This window comes from Lycium ferocissimum, chromosome 3 (genome assembly GCF_029784015.1).
Source record: "Lycium ferocissimum isolate CSIRO_LF1 chromosome 3, AGI_CSIRO_Lferr_CH_V1, whole genome shotgun sequence".
NCBI lineage: Eukaryota > Viridiplantae > Streptophyta > Magnoliopsida > Solanales > Solanaceae > Lycium > Lycium ferocissimum.
In genome coordinates, this window is record NC_081344.1 from 6448115 (window position 1) to 6469549 (window position 21435).

At 34.7% G+C, this 21435-nt stretch overlaps 2 protein-coding genes across 3 annotated transcripts in view; one reads left to right on the forward strand and one right to left on the reverse strand.

Annotated features, from left to right (window-relative positions):
• LOC132049478 (uncharacterized) overlaps positions 1 to 21435 on the forward strand; it is an 86888-nt gene that overhangs the window by 36348 nt on the left and 29105 nt on the right. The gene's annotated exons all lie outside the window — the stretch shown is intronic.
• Positions 57 to 10418, reverse strand: LOC132049479 (threonine dehydratase 1 biosynthetic, chloroplastic). Of its 2 annotated transcripts, none has more exons than XM_059440299.1 (9): positions 10000 to 10418; positions 5156 to 5307; positions 2923 to 3102; positions 2355 to 2831; positions 1600 to 1848; positions 1442 to 1515; positions 1087 to 1204; positions 655 to 789; positions 57 to 540 (listed from the first exon to the last, which is right to left on the reverse strand). In XM_059440299.1, exons 1-9 carry the CDS (start codon positions 10289 to 10291, stop codon positions 400 to 402), a joined length of 1818 nt encoding a protein of 605 aa, XP_059296282.1. In that variant the 5' UTR covers positions 10292 to 10418; the 3' UTR covers positions 57 to 399. The 2 variants fall into 2 exon arrangements, with proteins under 2 accessions (XP_059296282.1, XP_059296283.1); XM_059440300.1 differs by lacking the exon at positions 10000 to 10418 and adding an exon at positions 5446 to 5858.

Genomic DNA, 21435 nt, shown 5'->3' on the forward strand with positions numbered 1-21435 from the left:
CCCCCGGAAAAAAGAAAAAAAAATGGCAAAATCGAAAGCAAAGATAAAGACCAACATAAAACAGAAACCTTTTTAATCGAAACACATGATGAAGTTGGGATTGAAGACCAAAGTTGAAACGCAAGAGACAACTCCTAAAATTAGCTTTAAAGTGAAATGGTTTGTTCATGGAACTAGAGGCCTTTAGATAACTTACAAATAGCTATATACACAAGATAAAGACTAGCCCAAAATTATCTAGTACACTTGGTCTATGAAACAACCATCTTCCATTGACAAGGAGGATTCAGAATGATCTGACTAACCAGGCGAAAGTGAAGTCGGCGAATACCACTTTATTTTCTTTGTAGTGTCTCAGCAACTAGATCCCAGAACAAGCCATAACATACAGCACATTTTTCAATGCATTATGATCTGGAATGCCTCATTGAGACTCTCCACTGCATATTCATAACCAAGACTGTCTGCCCGTCCCTGGAACTCATCTACCTCATCCTGTGGAACTTGGATCCCGACTAGCACATTTGCACCAGTATCTCCCTTCCAGGACGAAAGAAAAGATAGAACAAATTACTTCAATATACTAGAAGATAAACTACAGGCCAGCACCAACAAAGGGAAGAATGGAAGTAGAAGAATGAGATTCCTTGTTACCTGTGCACGATAATGAAACAAACTTATATTCCAACGCGGGCTGAAAGCATCTAAAAACTTCATCAGAGCACCGGGCTTCTCGGGAAAAGTGAATCGACACAAAAGCTCATCATGAACATTTGTTCTACCACCCATCTGGGGAGAGAGAGAGAGAGAAGATCAATATCCAATGAACACCGCATAATGCAAGAAACCAAGTAGAACAAAAGCAAACATCTCGTCACCTAGACGAAGTTAAACCTAATCTCTCGGTAATCTACTCTTTAAGAATTAAAAATCTCAAGAGACGAAAACATTATTTTATTGGATTAATTGTCATTGGGTTTCTTAACATGCTAGTAAAAGCTATACTATTCGAACGAATAGAGTACCTACACATGCAGTTTTATACTAAGGATTATATCAATATGATAAAGAGACTTAAAGCATTACCAAATGCCGTAGATGATCTTTGACCAAATCATTGTCTGTAAGATTAATGGTTTGCAGATCTGCTGATTCCATCCTCTCCACCATTCCTTCAAGTTCTAATTTTGTGTGAAGACCAACACTGCGCATTAAAAAAAGGCCATGAAACAATGAATAAAACTGGCTTTAATTAAAATTCAAATTTAGTAAAACTGGTTCTATCACAGGTTATAACAGATTGATAGAGAGGCAAATAACTAGGAAATATTTAATAATTCGTTGATGTCTTTTCATGAAAAAAGTAATTAGTGTTAATAAATAATAAAATTTAACATTAAAATGACCCAAAAATCTCTTTAAAAGATCAAGGAGAGCTTGCCTGTAAAGTACTAGAGCTCTTTCTTTATCAGAATTGTATCTGTACTTGAATTCAGTGATATTCATTGGTCCTACCTGTCATCAAGTATATTCTTCAGTCTGCTAGTCAAAAGAGCGCTACTTACTAAATATCAATATTAAGTGCTCAAGGTGACCAACCATTTCAGCGAACTTTTTGAAGCTCCCTGACTCTTCTGGCATAAAAGTAGCAAGAACAGCTTCCCTCTGTCTACCAACATCTGCGAGTTCAGTTACCAATCTAAGTCTGTCAAAGTTCATGTTGGCTCCACTAGTTATTGCTACTACGTTTTCACCCTTCAGGCCATAGTACTTGCAGTATGCCTCAGCTCCAGCAAGAGCAAGTGCACCTGCAGGCTCTAGTATGCTTCTTTTCTCTTCAAACATATCCTATCCAAAGGAGCAATGAACTGTCACTTCAAAAGTTTAATAACTCACGCATAAAAGGATTTCTTGCCAACAGATATTATAGACTTGCTGCATGAAGAATGACCAGGTATATATCAAAAAGCATTTCCATTCGACAGAACTTGGGGACAGAAGTTCTATGTTGGTTTCAACTTCATAGCTTCCTCGAATTTTTTATATTTTTTCCAGAATGTTTCATTTTCTTTTACGACTCATATTCTTTCTTAAATGAACGCACTCCATGCCATCTTTTAAAGCATTGCTACATAGCATCACCATATATAACACAAGAGGGCGGAACAAAGTTGAAAAGTGTGATACTTTATTGCAAAGAAAGAGAGGTAGCTGACAAAAATTGTTCAACTGTAAGTCTAACTTGACCGGTAGTGCTTCAAGGAGCACATATGCAAGCTTTGAGAAATTTAGTCCTTGGTAAAAGATTTGATCCAGATGAAGAGTAACATGAAAAATAAAAAATGATGGCTAACCTTTATAGATGCACATATAGCATCACGACCAACTAGGACTACGCCATCTATTAATTCCTTGCAGATACGATAAGTTTCTTCACCAACCGTTTTAACAGCTACACCATCTGCAAAACCCCCAACTTGGTCCAGCATTACTCTCTGACCATGCTGCAATGATAATGCCATTGCATTTGCATCAAGGGGTTCAACTCCAATAATCTTTATATCAGGGGCAACCCTCTTCAAATAAGCAGCAATACCAGCTATAAGACCTCCTCCTCCAACAGGCACAAAGATTGCATGAATGTTTTCTTTGAGTTGGCGATTTATCTCCATTCCGACTGTACCTTGCCCTATGATGACATCTGGGTGATCAAAAGGAGGGATGAATGTGCGGCCTTCAGCTTCGGCCCGCTCTTTGGCGTATGCTTGAGCTTCATCATATGAGTCCCCCACTAGAACAACAGTGGCACCCAATCTCTTAACTGATTTCCACTGCACAATTGGAAGAATGGATCAGCATAAAATAATGGGAGTCATTCAAAACGAAGCTATCAAACCAAAAATGTAATTCAACAATCCTAACTTTAATGTCTGGTGTAGTAACAGGCATGGCAATCACAGCATCACAGCCGAGTCTCTGAGCGGATAATGCAACACCTTGTGCATGGTTTCCAGCTGATGAGCATATAACCCCTCTTTCCAACTGCTCCCTAGGCAGTTTTGCCATCATATTGTAAGCTCCTCTGATTTTGAACGAGAAGACCTGTCAATATGTGTACATCAGATTTACCGTGCCAAAGATTTGTATTTCGTTTCTTTCTTCTTCTTTTTCGGTGGTGGTGGTTGTGGGGGTTTTTTGTGTGTGTGGGGGGGGTTTTTTTGGGGGGGGGGGGAGGGGATTTGTTAAGAAATTTTCAGCAGAATAACAGCCTACAGAAGTGGAACAAGCTTTAACTTTTCCATGTCAAAAGTGTACAGGAATAATATGTAGGGGAACAAATTCCCTTTGGCTTTATCCAAAAAAGGATAAAAAGGACTTGATCCCCTTCATCTAGGACACAGAAATTTAAGGTTGAGCTGAATAAGAAACCAGGCAAGCTCACATACTCATAAAGCTGAACATCAACTAATCCACGAAAATGCAGCATCAATAGCAGACAAATTCTGGTCCGAGTCCAGAATCAATCAGCTAAGCACAAACCCACTATCTATTTTGCCTTATCTTTTCTTAGGTACTTAACCTCATCTAACCCCAACAAGAAAAGCCCTAAATCATCCCAAAGTTTAACACCAGTGGATCAAAGCCAAAGGACTAACAGATTAGAGCCAATTTCCTCTTTGGGTCTTTGTGGAGAAAAACTGTGATAAGATAAAAATGTCTAACGTGCACATTTTTAAGCAATCGGATCACAGTAAAGTGACTTATAAAGATTCCTTAAATTTCAACTATTTGAAGCATAATCAAAGTAGAACGAGACGATCCTTGAACAATTTAGAATCTTACTATCAAAATACAAAAAGAATAAATTACAAGAATATTTTGTATAGAAAAATATTCACCAATCAAGATCCAACAACTTGAGCAAATATTCAAATAATGAAGATCCAAAGCAACCTGACTTTTCCACTAGCCCCCAGCCCAGGAGGAAGCCCAACTGCTTCACTTTCCACAGACTATCTTAAAGGTACAACGGATATATAATAACTTATAGATTTCTGAACGTCTCTGGCATACCTCTGCAGCCCGCTAATTGTCACTCCATGGAAATCCATATCTAAGCAAGGACCTCATCCCAAAACACAACCACAAAAGAAATCCCTTTCCTTACGTGATTGCTCTGTACATTACGGTATAGCACCCAATTTAGTCCTAATCCATTTCCCGACCTTCCAACCACAAAAGCAAACGCCAAATTCCCAAAACTTGCTCTTGGTATAGCTAGAAGCCTCAACTTTTCCAAAACCAGTCAGTTCAAAGAACAGAACAATCCTGACAGGACATTCTTATTCAGTGAATTATATTGCAACTCCACAGGGAAAGGCAAAGAGAGTTGAAGCTACATCAGCCATTTGATAAGGTTATTGGTTCCAGACATTAAAGAGAATAGAAATGGAAATAGTAGCTAAATCACTAACTATCAGAAGTACTTCAGGACAATTTTGACTGTATTTTACCACAAAAGGGCTGCTGCATAACGTTTCAGCTGATTTTTTTTTTTTTGAAAAAGAAAAAAGAGAACTGAAGACACGCAAACTTTGCCTTGGATTCTCTTATCCAGGTTTGGAACTTTTCTTTTCTTTTCTTTTTCCTTTGGGCAGCGGGTGGAAAGAAGATGAGCTAGTAGTGTCTTCTAAACATCTTCCACCACAAGTCAAGGCGTAACCAAACACTATTAAATCATCTTTTTCAAAAGATTTTTTGACATACCAAATTTTCTCTTAGAAACAAAAATTTCTTTAACAGGAGCTTTCAGCATTTAAAATATTAGTTCTAAAGATACTCCATTTACACAAAATCAACAACTACTACACCTCAACTCCAATCTAAAACCTTCACTGGTTAAAGAGTGACAAGTCCAACAATGAATACACGAGTTGATTTCTCATATGGTCACATTAATCTCAATCTTAAACCTTCTTGATTCCTATTTTCTTCAACAAAGAAAGTGACTTTCTAAGATAATAACGGAGAAATCAACCCGTGAATAAACCTATCAATTGGTAGAGAAAGTCACTTTCTAACAAAAATTCAAACTTTTAACAATTTTTATGCAATATTGCAAAGAACAAAACCGATATAAAAAAAAAATACATACAGGCTGAAGATCCTCTCTTTTAAGCCACACATTAACTCCAAGCCTTTCTGACAGCTTAGGCGCTTTCTGTAAAGGCGTCTCATAAGCTACATCATACACTTTCGACGACAAAATGTTCGTCAAATACTCGTATCCAACCACACCACCAGTACCTAAAAAGGGAAAGCATTATACATAATCTATCAACCTTGCATAAAGTGTATAAAAGGTTTTTACACACAAACTCAAAGCATGGGCTACGTGGCTTAACTATTTTCAAAAAATAGAGATAATAGCGTAATTTTCCTTACCTAAAACCGGAGTATTCGGTATCAAGTAACCCGGTTCAGGCTGCAACTCGCTCGGAGAAACTCGTAATAACGGAGCCGAAGGTGCCTTTACCGGTGACGCCGGTAACGGTTCCGTTACGGTAGAAGTTGGAGATGATAAGATCTCCGTTGCCTTAGCACGAATAGATGTCTTTTTTTTTGTTACGGAGGTTTTAACGGTGTTAATGGGGATCATGACGGAGTTTGACGGCGTGAATTCGGGTCGGAGGTAAGAGTTTAATGGTTTAACGGCGGTGAAATGAAGAAGCTCCATTTTTCACGTGTAATGGAGATTAAATGTGTAGTTATGGAATTGGTGGTGGCCGGACACGTGGATATTTTTTTTCCCGGCGGCTGAGGAGGTTGTTGGTCAAGGGTTATAGCTTGAGGAAGGAGAAATGGCAAATGGATTTTGTACTCTATTTATATAGGTAAGTAAGGACCTGTTTGTGATTAAACTCATTGAATGAACTGTAGAGTGTGGGGACCTGAACTGCTGACGCAACAGGCGAGTAAAGAAAGATATTTTTTTTCTATTTAAATTGTATGAGGTCAAGAAATTTTATTTTTTTAGTAAAAAGTTTAATTTTGGGAAAAATTTCATTTTTTCTCTTTTACAATTTGCAATATTAGAAATTTCCGTCCCAATTTAAGGGGTCATTTGGTTGGTGGATGGGATAGATAATTATATTTCATGAGTTGAGATATTTTAGGGAATTAGTTATCCCACTTTTTATATGAAACAACTAAGATCACCATTTTAGTATAAATAGTGGGATAAAATAATTATGGGACTAATCAGTACCAGCAACCAAACACATGATGAAATAATCTCATAGGTTATTTCCGAATTATTATTCTTATCCCACTAACCAAACAATCTCTGAGTGTTTTTTTTTTACTGGATATAGAATTTAAAAAATAAAAAGAGACTTTTGAAGCTATTTAAATCTTGTGATCTTAAATTTATTATTATATAAAATATAGGCATTGAAAAATTTACTAGATATAAAAAAAGAAAAATTTTTGGACAAAAGAAAAAATAAGAAACTTAACTTGGAATCGGGCGACAAGAAAATTTTGGAAAGCCACCATGGCGCCTAGCCCCGCTATAATCATATTTTCTACAAATGGGAAAAGTAAGCAGATTAATAGTGATAAAACACTAGAATATGACATTTATTTTTCAAGATGGCAAAACCGAGTGACCGACAACAAAATAGTGCTTCATCTCTTTCAACTAGTGACGATAGCCCGGGCAAAGCTCGCGCCCAATAAGTATACACATCTTTTAAAACGAATCAGACTCGATCCATCAGAAAAAAATATTATGTGGCTTTAAAAAAATATGTACTAAAAAAAATGGGTAGAATTTTTTTTAAAGTCACATGACATTTTTTTAATTAAAAAATAACCTAAATGATTTTTAAAAAAAAAAATTCGTCAATGAAAAGGTTAGATTTGCATCATTTTATAACGGCGGGATATATTTACACCATTTTGTAATGGTTAAACTTATCATTCCCGCTCAAAAATGTATGTTGTCGGTAGCCATATATTTGTTTAGAATTTTATTTCTTATGTTCAATTGCAGGAAATAATTAAATTCAACATTAAGTTATTGAAGTGCGATCACCTCTCATTGGGTCAAGCTATTTAATTTTTATTGTAAATTTCAAACTTCAAATTCCATAACTTTTCTGATGAAAATTAATAAAATAAATTTAAAATTCATAATGAAATTGTTTACAATCTCCTTATGGCAACCGTGCCAAATATAATGGGATAGATCGATGCATCAATTTCTGTGAAATTTTAAAATTAATCTAAGTATTTTTAGCGGAATATTAAATATTAAATTATTAGAAATATTTCTTTGTATTACTATGCAACATAAATAAAGGGATTAGAATGTTTTTACCTTCGTTCCTTCAAGTTGGAGTAGTTACTTAATTGAATAGCGTACCATACTTTTTACAAATTAATACTTTAAATATGTACATCCCAGCAAATTACACAAATAAGGGCTATAATTAGGGGTGTCAAAAAAATATGAAAAAACGATCGAACCGACCGAACCTAACCATACCGAACCAATTTATAGTGTTTTTTCAATAAAACCGTGAATTTTTATTTAAGCTTATAACCGTCCCGAACAATTAGGGTGGTGTTTTTAATTTATACAAAAAATTGAAAAATTCCCGAACCGAACCGAATAGCCTTACGTGTATGAAATATATTTTATATATTACAAATATGTTAAATTGAATACATAAAATATATTTTTATAAGTTCTGTTTCAAATATTAAAATGAATTTTGGCCACTAAATTTAGGGCCTTTAGTTGATTGGATTTAGTTTCAAAAGGATACCTCATATGCATAGTCATACGGTCATAGATTTAGATGATTTAAGCAGGCAGTTTTGGTTATAGTTACCACTAACAGAAGTTCACATCCATCTTGGTCTTCTTTACTATGTTGCTTGATGTATATGTATCAAATTCAAGTTGCGGTTTCTGTGGCCTATAAGCTAATGTTTGTTTTGGCTCAATTCAACATTATTGTCTTTGGGAAGTTATTCTTCTCCCTGGTCAATCAGTGAAGATTCACATCGCGATGATGCCATCATTGTTGTCTTGCTACTTGATATAACACATTTCGGTTTAATTACTTTGTCTAGTTTTTTAAATAACTTTTACATTAAATATTTCATAAGAAACAAATAGAAGTTTTATTTGATGGCGTACTATAAATAGGTTTGTGGAGGTCTGTGTCGTTACATTTTAATGGTGATGTATTCTTAGGTGACACTTTAAAACTAAAATAATCGAAAATTAACCGAACCGTACCGATACCCAAGAAAAACTGAGATGATGGAACGGTCTCAAAAAGTCTAATTTTGATTATACAAAATAAAATAGCTGAAGAATTGAGATGGTATAATTTTTTTAAAATAACCGATCGAACCGTCCCATTAACACCCCTAGCTATAATTAGAATTTAAGGAAGCAAAAGGACTACAGAAGCAATTTAATATATGCATGGGGACTATAGATTTTGTGCTCAAGTTTGTCACTTGGCAGCTAAAAGGAAAAAGTGCCAAGTTCAACAGTGGTGGGAACCACAGCTTGACTAGGCAGAAGTAAAATAGATAAACGTATAGCTGACATCATCTTTTGAGGGTATATAAAGGCCCCAAGAGTTGAAATATTTACAAATTACACAAAGAGAACCAATAAGATAAATTTAAATATGAAGAGCAAAACGGTCAATTTACTTTGAAAGCCCATGAAACAGACACGTGAAGCTCCTCACTGTTGCTTCTTATATTTTCAACTTATGCGGTAGCATTATTATCTGAGAAATCAAATAGATTATTCTTTAATTATAATATATTAAGTATTTTAAATAGTATTATAAATTTTATTTTTAAAAAAGTTATGAAAATTTATATTCAATTTTTTCAAAAATTAAATACTTTGATTTTTTTGACTCTGAACATTTCTTGTAAAGTAAAATGGAGTTCTCTCAGAAAAAATAAGGTATTACATGATTTGAAAGAGTTGTGGTTAAAATAGCACTGATAATTAGATTATAACAACAATATACTCAGCATAATTTCATAGGTAGAATCTGGGGAGGGTAGAATGTACGCAAATCTTATCCTTATCTCATGGAGATAGAAAGGTTATTTCTAAAAGACCCTTGGCTCAAGTGACACATAACAAGACAGTTTGAAGAAGACGATACAAAAGTCAAAAGATATAGCACTAATAGAGAAAGTGTAACATAGCATTTAGAGTCAAATAGAGCGAAATGAAGTGACAACCGAAGCACGAGAAACAACTGGTAATAGCAAAAATTTGTGGACAAAAAACTACGAGTGGTTTGGGGTGGAGTGGGGTGGTGGGAGAGGTGGGGTTGGGCATGCGGGTGTGTCTTGCGGGTGTTTTTTTTTTTTTTTTGTGTTTAATTCATTATTTGTTAAATGTTTATGAATTGTTAATTTGTTAAATGTTTATGAATTGTTAATTTGTTAAATGTTTTAATTTGTTATATGTTGTTAATTTGTTAATTGTTTATGAATTGTTTATGAATTATTATTTTGTTAATTGATTATTTGTTAAATATTGATTATGAATTAATTAGTTGTTAAATATTATTTATGAATTGAAAGAAGTTGATTGATAATGAATTATTATTTTGTTAACACTTTGTTTGGATGATGTTATGTATTGTTTCATAATGTATGAAAATGAGTTGTATTGTATAGACCAAATCAAAATCGATTTACATAAAATAGACCTTTCGTCGTTACATAACGATGGATTTAACGATACGATACAATAAAATTAAAGTAATAATCAAAGCAAATATTATATTTAAACTAACAACATAATATAATACAATAGGTAACATAATCTATCAACCTTGCATAAAGTGTATAAAAAGGTTTTTACACACAAACTCAAAGTATGGGCACCGTGGCTTAACTATTTTCAAAAAATAGAGATAATAGCGTAATTTTCCTTACCTAAAACCGGAGTATTCGGTATCAAGTAAACCGGTTCACACTCCAACTCGCTCGGAGAAACTCGCAATAACGGAGCCGAAGGTGCCGTTACCGGTGACGCCGGTAACGGTTCCGTTACGGTAGAAGTTGGAGATGATAAGATCTCCGTTGCCTTAGCACGAATAGATGTCTTTTTTTTTGTTTTCCTTGTTACGGAGGTATTAATGGGGATAATGACGGAGTTTGACGGCGTGAATTCGGGACGGAGGTAGGAGTTTAATGGTTTAACGGCGGTGAAATGAAGAAGCTCCATTTTTCACGTGTACTGGAGATTAAATGTGTAGTTATGGAATTGGTGGTGGCCGGACACGTGGATATTTTTTTTTTCCCGGCGGCTGAGGAGGTTGTTGGTCAAGGGTTATAGCTTGAGGAAGGAGAAATGGCAAATGCATTTTGTACTCTATTAATATAGGTAAGTAAGGCCCTGTTTGTGATTAAACTCATTGAATGAACTGTAGAGTGTGGGGACCTTAACTGCTGACGCAACAGGCCAGTAAAGAAAGATATTTTTTTCTATTCAAATTGTATGAGGTGAAGATATTCTATTTTCTTAGTAAAAAAGTTAATTTTGGGAAATTTTTCATTTTTCTCTATAGAAATTTCCGTCCCAATTTAAGGGGTCATTTGGTTGGTGGTGGATGGGATAGATAATCACATTTTATGAGTTGCGATATTTTAGGGAATTAGTTATCTCACTTTTTATATGAAACAACTAATATCACCATTTTAGTATAAATAGTGGGATAAAATAATTATGGCACTAATTAGTATCAGCAACTAAACACATGATGAAATAATCTCATAGGTTATTTCCGAATTATTATTTTTATCCCACCAACTAAACAATCCCTGAGTGTTTTTATTTGACTCAATATAAAATTTAAAAAATAAAAAAAAGACTTTTGAAGCTATTTAAATTTTGTGATCTTAAATTTATTATTATATAAAATATAGGCATTGAAAAATTTACTAGATATAAAAAAAGATAATTTTTTGGACAAAAGAAAACATAAGAAACTTAACTTGGAATCGGAGCGACAAGAAAATTTTGGAAAGCCGCCATGGCGCCTAACCCCGCTATAATCATATTTTCTGCAAATGGGAAAAGTAAGCAGATTTAAATAGTGATAAAACACTAGAATATGACATTTATTTTTCAAGATGGCAAAACCGAGTGACCGACAACAAAATAGTGCTTCATCTCTTTCAACTAGTGACGATAGCCCGGGCAAAGCCCGCGCCCAATAAGTATACACATTTTTTAAAATGAATCAGACTCGATCCATTAGAAAAAAAAAATTATGTGGCTTTAAAAAAATGGGTAGAATTTTTTTTAAAGTCGCATGGCATTTTTTTAATTAAAAAATAACCTAAATAATTATTTTTTTTTTAAAAATTCCGTCAATGAAAAGGTTAGATTTGCATCATTTTATAACGGCGGGGTATATTTACAGCATTTTGTAATGGTTAAACTTATCATTCCCGCTCAAAAATATATGTTGTCGGTAGCCATATATTTGTTTAAAATTTTATTTCTTATGTTCAGTTGCAGGAAATAATTAAATTCAACATTAAGTTATTGAAGTGCGATCACCTCTCATTGGGTCAAAGCTATTTAATTTTTATTGTAAATTTCAAACTTCAAATTCCATAACTTTTCTGATGAAAATTAATAAAATAAATTTAAAATTCATAATGAAATTGTTTACAATCTCCTTATGGCAACCGTGCCAAATATAATGGGATAGATCGATGCATCAATTTTTGTGAAATTTTAAAATTAATCTAAGTATTTTTAGCGGAATATTAAATTATTAGAAATATTTCTTTGTATTGCTATGCAACATAAATAAAGGGATTAGAATGTTTTTACCTTCGTTCCTTCAAGTTGGAGTAGCTGCTTAATTGAATAGCGTACCATACTTTTTACAAATTAATACTTTAAATATGTACATACCAGCAAATTACACAAATAAGGGCTATAATTAGGGGTGTCAAAAAAATATGAAAAAACGATCGAACCGACCGAACCTAACCATATCGAACCGATTTATAGTGTTTTTTTAATAAAACCGTGAATTTTTATTTAAGCTTATAACCGTTCCGAACAATTAGGGTGGTGTTTTTAATTTATACAAAAAATCAAAAAATTCCCCAACCGAACCGAATACCCTTACGTGTATGAAATATATTTTATATATTACAAATATGTTAAATTGAATATATAAAATATATTTTTATAAGTTCTGTTTCAAATATAAAAAGGAATTTTGGCCACTAAATTTTGGGCCTTTAGTTGATTGGATTTAGTTTCAAAAGGATACCTCATATACATAGTCATACGGTCATAGAATTAGATGATTTAAGTAGGCAGTTTTGGTTATAGTTAGCACCAACAGAAGTTCACATCCATCTTGGTCTTCTTTACTATGTTGTTTGATGTATATGTATCAAATTCAAGCTGCGATTTTTGTGGCCTATAAGCTAATGTTTGTTTTGGCTCAATTCAACATTATTGTCTTTGGGAAGTTATTCTTCTCCCTGGTCAATCAGTGAGGATTCACATCGCGATGATGCCATCGTTGTTGTCTTGCTACTTGATATAACACATTTCAGTTTAATTACTTTGTCTAGTTTTTTAAATAGCTTTTACATTAAATATTTCATAAGAAACAAATAGAAGCTTTATTTGATGGCGTACTATAAATAGGTTTGTGGAGGTCTGTGTCGTTACATTTTAATGGTGATGTATTCTTAGGTGACACTTTAAAACTAAAATAATCGAAAATTAACCGAACCGTACCGATACCCAAGAAAAACTGAGATGATGGAACGGTCTCAAAAAGTCTAATTTTGGTTATACAAAATAAAATAACTGAAGAATTGGGATGGTATAATTTTTTTAAAATAACCGACCGAACCGTCCCATTAACACCCCTAGCTATAATTAGAATTTAAGGAAGCAAAAGGACTACAGAAGCAATTTAATATATGCATGGGGACCATAGATTTTGTGCTCAAGTTTGTCACTTGGCAGCTTAAAGGAAAAAGTGCCAAGTTCAACAGTGGTGGGACCCACAGCTTGACAAGGCAGAGTAAAATAGATAAACGTATAGCTGACATCATCTTTTGAGGGTATATAAAGGCCCCAAAAGTTGAAATATTTACAAATTACACAAAGAGAAACAATAAGATAAATTTAAATATGAAGGGCAAAACGGTCAATTTACTTTGAAAGCCCATGAAACAGACACGTGAAGCTCCTCACTGTTGCTTCTTGTATTTTCGACTTATGCGGTAGCATTATTATCTGAGAAATCAAATAGATTATTCTTTAATTATAATATATTAAGTATTTTAAATAGTATTATAAATTTTATTTTTAGAAAAGTTATGAAAATTTATATTCAATTTTTTCAAAAATTAAATACTTTGATTTTTTTGACTCTGAATATTTCTTGTAAAGTAAAATGAGTTCTCTCAGAAAAATAAGGTATTACATGATTTGAAAGAGTTCTGGTTAAAATAGCACTGATAATTAGATTATAACAACAATATACTCAGCATATCATAAGTGGAATCTGAGGAGGGTAGAGTGTACGCAAATCTTATCCTTATCTTGTGGAGATAGAAAGGTTATTTAAAAGATGGCAGCTTCGCTGACACATAATAAGACAAGCATTGAAGAAGACATACAAAAGTCAAAAGATAGAGCACTAATAGAGAAAGTGTAACATAGCATTTAGAGTAAAATAAAGCGAAATGAAGTGATAACCGAAGCACGAGAAACAACTGGTAATAGCAGAAATCTGTGGATAAAAAACTACGAGTGGTTTGGGGTGGTGGGAGAGGTGGGGTTGGGCATGCGGGTGTGTCTTGTGGGGTGGAGTTGGGGGTTGTGGGGATGGAGCATGCGGGGATAGGTTGGGATTTGGGAATGCGTTGGTGTCTTTTTATTAATTCGAAAAATGTTTTCCCTCAAATTTTAATGGAGAACGTTTTCTCCTATTTTGAGAAAAACATTTTTCAAGATCTCAAATGTAACCAAATAAGAGAAAATCGGAAAATATTTTTCATCATACCAAACACACCTTTAGTCGAATGACCAAACACACCCTAGGTCGCTTGGTATATATGTTAGATAAGGAAAAATAATCCTGAGCTAAAAATTTAGTACTAATATATTCCTTATTTGATTACTAATCTTGGGATAAGTTATCACATGATTAAAAATAGTGCCTGGATAAGTTAACCCTGATAAAACAATGAAAATGACAAAATAGCTCTGAGGTCCCTCAAACCTTTTTTTACTACATAAGGTGGAAGGTATTTTGTAAACAAATAATTTTTTTTTTAGAAATTATGAAATGGAAGTTACTTTTTAACATAAAAAACCAAACAAGTAATAAGAAATAATTTCAGGACAACTTAGCCCAACATAACTAATTCTAATATAACTTATTCCATCATAACTTATTCTATCATAACTTCTTTTCAAACCAAACGATCCCTTAGTAGAACTACAAGTAAAGTGAATCCGAGAGAGTATTAAAAATTAGAAAATTTTCGAAAGCCGCGGTTGGCGCCTGGCCCATCTGCAATCATATTTTCTGCAAATGGGAAATAAGCACATTTAAATACTGGTAAAATACTTTACTTTACCAAACGGCGAACCCGACAACAAAATTGTGTGAAAGCCTTCATCTCTTTCAACTCATGGGGTAACATTACTATTTGAGAAATCAAATCTCTTGATTATTCTTTAATTATAGAAGATTATAGGTTTTATTTATAAGTTCGAATAAAATTATTTTCAATTCTCCAAATGTTTTCATATAAAGTTAAATGGAGGGAAAAATAGTTACTACCCTGAATTTTTTTTTTTTTTTTTTTTTAAAAAAAAGGTAAATGATTTGAAAGAGTTGTGGTTAAATAGATGATTGGTAAAAAGTGTAAAATCATATAAGTGCCTAAACAAATTTGTCTTTGTGTCAAATTCTTTCTTGTCTTTTGAACCGAATTTTGGCGCATACTGGATCGAGTTCTGATTCCTTAAGATGAAAGATTGAAAATTTTAAATAAGGATTTATGATTTCTATGATGATAGAACATGTAATAAATTAACATTACTTATCGACGTTAGCATATAAAACCGACAAAATTCATCTCAACCGTCCATAAGAGGAAAGCAAAGCACACTATTGACAATTTCCTTTTTTTCCTAATTTCAAATTGATTCTGTTATTTAAATAAATATAAACTAGCTAAAATCACATAAAAGATAAAGTCTATCATACTTATTTTAATTAATAATGTTTTGAAATTTTCGGAAGTTTGGTAGTAAAAAAGGTATTTCGACTCCAATATGACATTTATTTTACAAGATGGCGAAACCAAGGGAGTATTTTTCATAAGTTTATTATGTTATACATAAAAGAAGTGAACTTCTCAAAGAAATTTGTAATAATGTACTTCGTCTGCTTTAAAACATGATGTTATTATAATTTTAGCCTCTTTAAATATTGATAACGCTTACAATTATTTTGATATACGCTAGTGAATATAATAACATTGTTTGTTACAAGAGGACAACCTTTGACGATGAGACTACAAGGATAGTCTTCATGCTAATATTTTTAAAGCAAATTTTTGAAAGAACGGAAGATTGTTCAATTATCTAAGGTTATGATTACGTGATCCTTTCAGTAATCTAAGTAGTTGAAAGGTAAAAACTGTTAAAAGTTCTTTTCATAAGTATCTTATTTTATGATAATTCTATTTGGTGATGTTCAAAAACGGGAAGCTGTTGACTAGGATTTTCAACGTCAATTTCAACTTTCACTAGTTAATGTTATCCTGTCATTGAAAACGTGATGCATGCATCTGTATTCCCCCAAATTCCCTTTTCTTAGTGATTCTGATTGCGAAATGAAAGGTGAATGCACTTTTCAATAAAATGCTTATTGACATCTTGTTTCAAGGACAGTTTCTTAGAAAGTAGAACCATGTTTTTCTGATGAAGTAATAGAAACTTTATTTATTATTTATTTTTGGAAGGAGAAGTGTTTTGGTAGTTTTGTTTTTCCAAATAACCAAAAAGTTTAATTCTTTGGTTTAACCGTATGAACTCCACACAACAACAACATATATACTCAGTATAGTCCCACAAGTGAAGTTTGTGTATGAAGTCCTCACATTTGACTAAATTGAATGGCAATTTGCATGATTGTCCTTATTCGGGGGTGGTCTTTAATTTTTGTCTCTCAAATTGGAGTCCGGAACAAAAATAACCCATTAAAAACCAAAGTGAATCAAAATACCCAAAAAAAAAAAAATTGGTACAAAAGTACCTTTAGCGCAGTATTTTTACTGCGCTAAAGCACTTAACCGTGACGGAGCCGTTAAGTACTTTAGCGCAATAAAATACTGCGCTAAACCAAAGTTTCTCTCCCCTATAGCGCAGTAAATTACTGCACTATAGGAGTCCACCATTTTCCCAAAACAACCTCTTATTACATTTTCACAATTTTTTACATAGTTTAGCCGTATATTAATCATGCTTTGAGAATTCGAAACTTTAATATTTCATATAAAACCCTACTTATATTTGTACGATCAATAAGGTAGGCTCAATACATCAAGGATACGCAAAAGTTTGGATTGTCATTTTAGTGATCGAAAAGTGCTCGAAGTCCTTTTTTGTTTGAAGACTTGTAGTTATTAGATTTACGATATTTATGTTTTAGGGTTTCGTGTTATTTTTAAATTAATGCTTAACTCTGTTTCGAATGTGTCACATTTTTTTTTTATTATCAATTTAGGATGTAACACTACAAACAATAATAAAGACTAAGATAATATTTATAAATATAAATAGAAACGCTTTAAATATATAATGTTTACTTAAACTGTACAAGATTATTGTATGTACTAGTGGGTCCCACATGTAGTATGCCGGAGGCTATCCCTAGGCCTAAGGCTCATACCATCCCCACCGCCCTTGCCATCGTCTCCATCGCCCTTTTTCCTCTTAATAACCGGACGCTCTAAGTCATGATCATCTCCTCTTCCCCTGGTTCTGACCTTAGGCCGAGCTAGGTCTGCAAACTCGACCTCTTCCTCGTCGGGAGTCGCCACCGCAGGCCCCGAAGGATGAACCTGAAAAATATATAATAATTAGTACCATTTCTTATTTATTCAATTGAATACATTAACGTTTGTTGAATAATCAAACCTGTGTATCGACAGGCGCCTGAGTATGCTCCTGAGGTGGGTCTGTAGGCGTCTGAGATGGGGCTGGTGCGGAATATGATGTAGTCTCATGGACGAGATGTTGTTCGAAGTCCAAATAAAGGTTATAAAAATTAAATAAATATTTACCTTATATTGAATAAAATTGATTTTAAGTAAAAATCTTACCTGCGCCTCGATAGTCTCATGAGAAGACACCTCTTCCTCGGCATGCTGATGAGAAGGCTCCTGAATGGGTCGCTTCTGTGGACCCACTTGCGCTGAATCCTAAAATTTGAAAAAAACGAAATAATAAGTAACATACATATTTAAAATAAATACTTTAAATAATCAAATATGTATTTTAAATATTGACCTTATATTGAATAAAACTAATTTTAATAAAAAGCTTACCTGTGGCTCGACAGTCACATGGGAAGACACCGCTGGCTCGGCAGGCCCATGAGAAAACGCCTGAGTGGGTGGCTCTGGTGGACCCGCTGGCGCCGAATCCTAAAATATAAAATATTACTAAATAATGAGTAACATATATATTTAAAATAAGTAATTTAAATGAACAAATAAGTATTTTAGATACTAACCGGGATAAAAAAAAAACTCATCGAAGTCAAGAATCCTGGCTCCCTCTAAATTCCTCACAGGCCGCTCATCAGCTAATGAAGCGCGTAACGTCGCCCAATCGACGTTATCATGCTTCTCCATGTATGCATTCTGGCTCAGTTGTGATGAAGACCTAGGCATCTCAGCAACTAGGAGCGCCGGCGTAAACGTAGGTGAGTCCCCAGGTAAGCTGCCACCGGCCTGGAACGGCTGCGGATGAACTAGAAGGGGAACGTCCTCTGGAATGGGATCGGCCTCATCTGCCTCATCTACAAGATAGTATCCTCCACCACCAGGTCCTCTAGTAGCAGCATCGCGTCCTCTACGCGCACGGCGTCCTCTGGCAGCACGACCTCCTCCTCTGGCAGCACCAGGTCCTCCTCCTGGCGCTGGCTGATACTCAGCCTCTGGAACAGGCTCCCGCATGCGCCTAATCTCTCCTGCCTGCCGGATACCATCCTCGGATATCCGTACCATCTCCGCCGCAAGCCCCGCAAGCCCGGGGTAAGGCATATGCTCTAACCCCAACATGCGTAATCGTTGTACGGGCCACCAGCTGCATTTGTGTTTAACAGTAAAAAAAAAATATATATATTTTTTAAAACTTAACAATTAATGCAATTAAATAAATCTAAATAAGATAAACTTACCAATGCCTCGTACTGCTCCGCTAGTGCTGAGTATCCTACATCCCTTGAGGGACGCAAAGCTGGGTTGCCGATCAATCGGCGTGTGATCTGATGATACCAGCGCATGTAATCCTCAATGGGAGTCAAATGGCCGACCACCGCTAAAGTGCCCAACCTGTTCTCCCAACGGTGGAGCTGGACAGCCATGAAAGCCAGAAAATCATCATCAACGGCAGCCCGATCGTCCCGCTGGTAGTGTCGGAGCTCATGACGGACGTCAGGCCCAAACTGTTGTAAGACGCGCTCGGGCATGTGGTCCTCTACGATGTCCAGGTGTACCAACGGACACCGCGACCTCTAAACCCCCTGACCTGCCCTGCAAAAGGCCGGCAAACCATCTACTATAGTAGCGTACGACGTCCATATAAATAGCTGCACAACATATAAATACAAATCAGGGATCACCAAGTAGAAAAGACGTTTAATTAAGTAATAATGGAAAGTTAAATAGTTTTACCGCATCGTCCGTCATGTGATCAAGCTGGTCCCGGAATGGAAGAATACTGTGGTGCGTATCCACATCCCGGTCAAAACCCGCTGTCCACCTCCTCGCATAAGGCATGTCAATCTCGAGGTGATGCCTAGGTACGGGCTGAAAAGGCAGCATCCTCTCCCACGCCCATAACTGTAAGCGATATTAGAAAATATAATTTTGTAGTCGTCGTTTCAAGAGGTTTGTTTACATTAAAGGAACACACACTTAAAATATTATCCGAAGAAGAGCAAAAAATCCACAAATATCGCTAACGTGGACAATAGACGCTCGGCATAGGCATCCGTAGAGGTACGCCAAAACAGCACCGCCTCAGCTGTAGTCTCCCAAACGGTCCAGATGCTCCAAGAAAACCAAATATCATAAGCTGACAAAGGCACCCGATGAGTTCGGGAACAATATGCCCCCGAATATAATAAGCAGGTACAAACGGGCATGCCGATCAACAACGTCCTGCTGGGTGCCGTCCACAATGGGATCCAGACCCTCCAAATAAGTGCAGAGTGCACTAAGCTGAACCCGACTCTGTCCCAAGATCTGGGCCGCTGCATCAGGCACGAAGTGGGTGAGCCTAGTCAACTCCGTCGCCCATGTCCTACCAGGAGGAGGCTCGTACCGAGTGTATAATGGCTCTCCATCTACCCGCAATCCAAAGAGGACCTCCACATCCTGAAGTGTAATCGTGGCCTCACCAGTGCGAAGATGGAAGGTATGTGTCTCCGGCCTCCACCGCTCAACCATGGCCGTAATGAGCGCCCAATCATGCTGTACCTGACCAATGAACACGCCACGATAGATGCCGCCTCGAAACAATATCTCTAAGACACGAGGTGTGGGGGCGCTCGCGTAAAAGAGTCCACGCTCTCTACAGCCTACGGGGACGGAGCCTAGTTGATATCCCTATTGTACCAGCCCATAATAACTCTGACATATGATTGCCTTGCAAAGACAATACTGATCTATCATCGGTGCTCGGGTGAACAGCGGGCCCCGGGTGATCATAGGGCTCCGGGTGATCATCGGGCCCCGGGGGAACATTCAGATCCATGAAAGAGTCCGATCTGTACAAACTAAATTAGTCATTATTCTTGAATTGAAGGAGAAATTATATTAACTAATTAATAATTTGTAGGGAATATGTGAATTATGTTATATTATATCTTGTGAATAATTAACATAGGATAAATAATTTCACAAATAAATAAAGTAACAATGGCATAATTAACATAATAGGAAATTACTATATTTTGGGGGTATGTAATCTTTATGTAGGTGCGTTGCATGAATATTTCTTGTCGATTTTTATAATATTATTTATATGCTATTGATAAGCAACTTGGAAAAAAAATATCTACTTATTATCTTGAATACAATATTTATTTTGAATGTATAAATATTGATTAGATAGTCTTTTCTAAAAATTATTTTCACTCTCCAACCAAATATTGGAAGAAAATAATTATTTTCAACATAACTTTTGTCATATTAAATGTGCAGTAAATTTAATATGTGATAATAAGGACACGGGGTTTTGAATTATGTGATGGTAGAGACTTTTAAGTTAATTAGTTTGGGAATCGAAATTCAGCAGTAATATTTGTTTAGAACTCTATTTTGAGTATGTGATATATTTTTAGTCGACCAAATAGCCAACACAAATATGATAAAATTAGACTAAAAGAGTATATTCGTCGAACACATATTTTCCTACAAACTTTACATTTTTATAGTTAACCTATGTATTTATGAAAAGAAGAACTTTAACTATTCTTTTTTAGATAATCTTTTTTTATTTAAAAGAAGAACTTTAACTATTCTTTTTTAGATAATCTTTTTTTATTTAACATATATATTCATGCTTTTAAAATAATATAGATTTAACAATTCATAATCATTTACAACTTGTTTGGATGGTTGTTACCTATAGATGTTTGCTTTGATTGTTACTTTAATTTTATCATATCGTATCGTTAAATCAATCGTTATGTAACGACGAAAGGTCCTATTTTATGTAACGACTGATTTGGTCCTATGCAGTACAACACAATACGATACATTATGAAACAATACACAACAATCATCCAAACAAAGTGTTAACAAAATAATAATTCATTAAAAATCAACTTCTTTCAATTCATAACCAATATTTAACAACTAATTAATTCATAATCAATATTTAACAAATAATCAATTAACAAAATAATAATTCATTAACAATTAACAATTCATAAATAATTAACAATTCATAAACAATTAACAAATTAACAACGCATAAACATATAACAACTTAACAATTCATAAACATTTAACAAATTAACAATTCATACACATTCAACAAATAATGAATTTGCCAAAAAAAAAAAT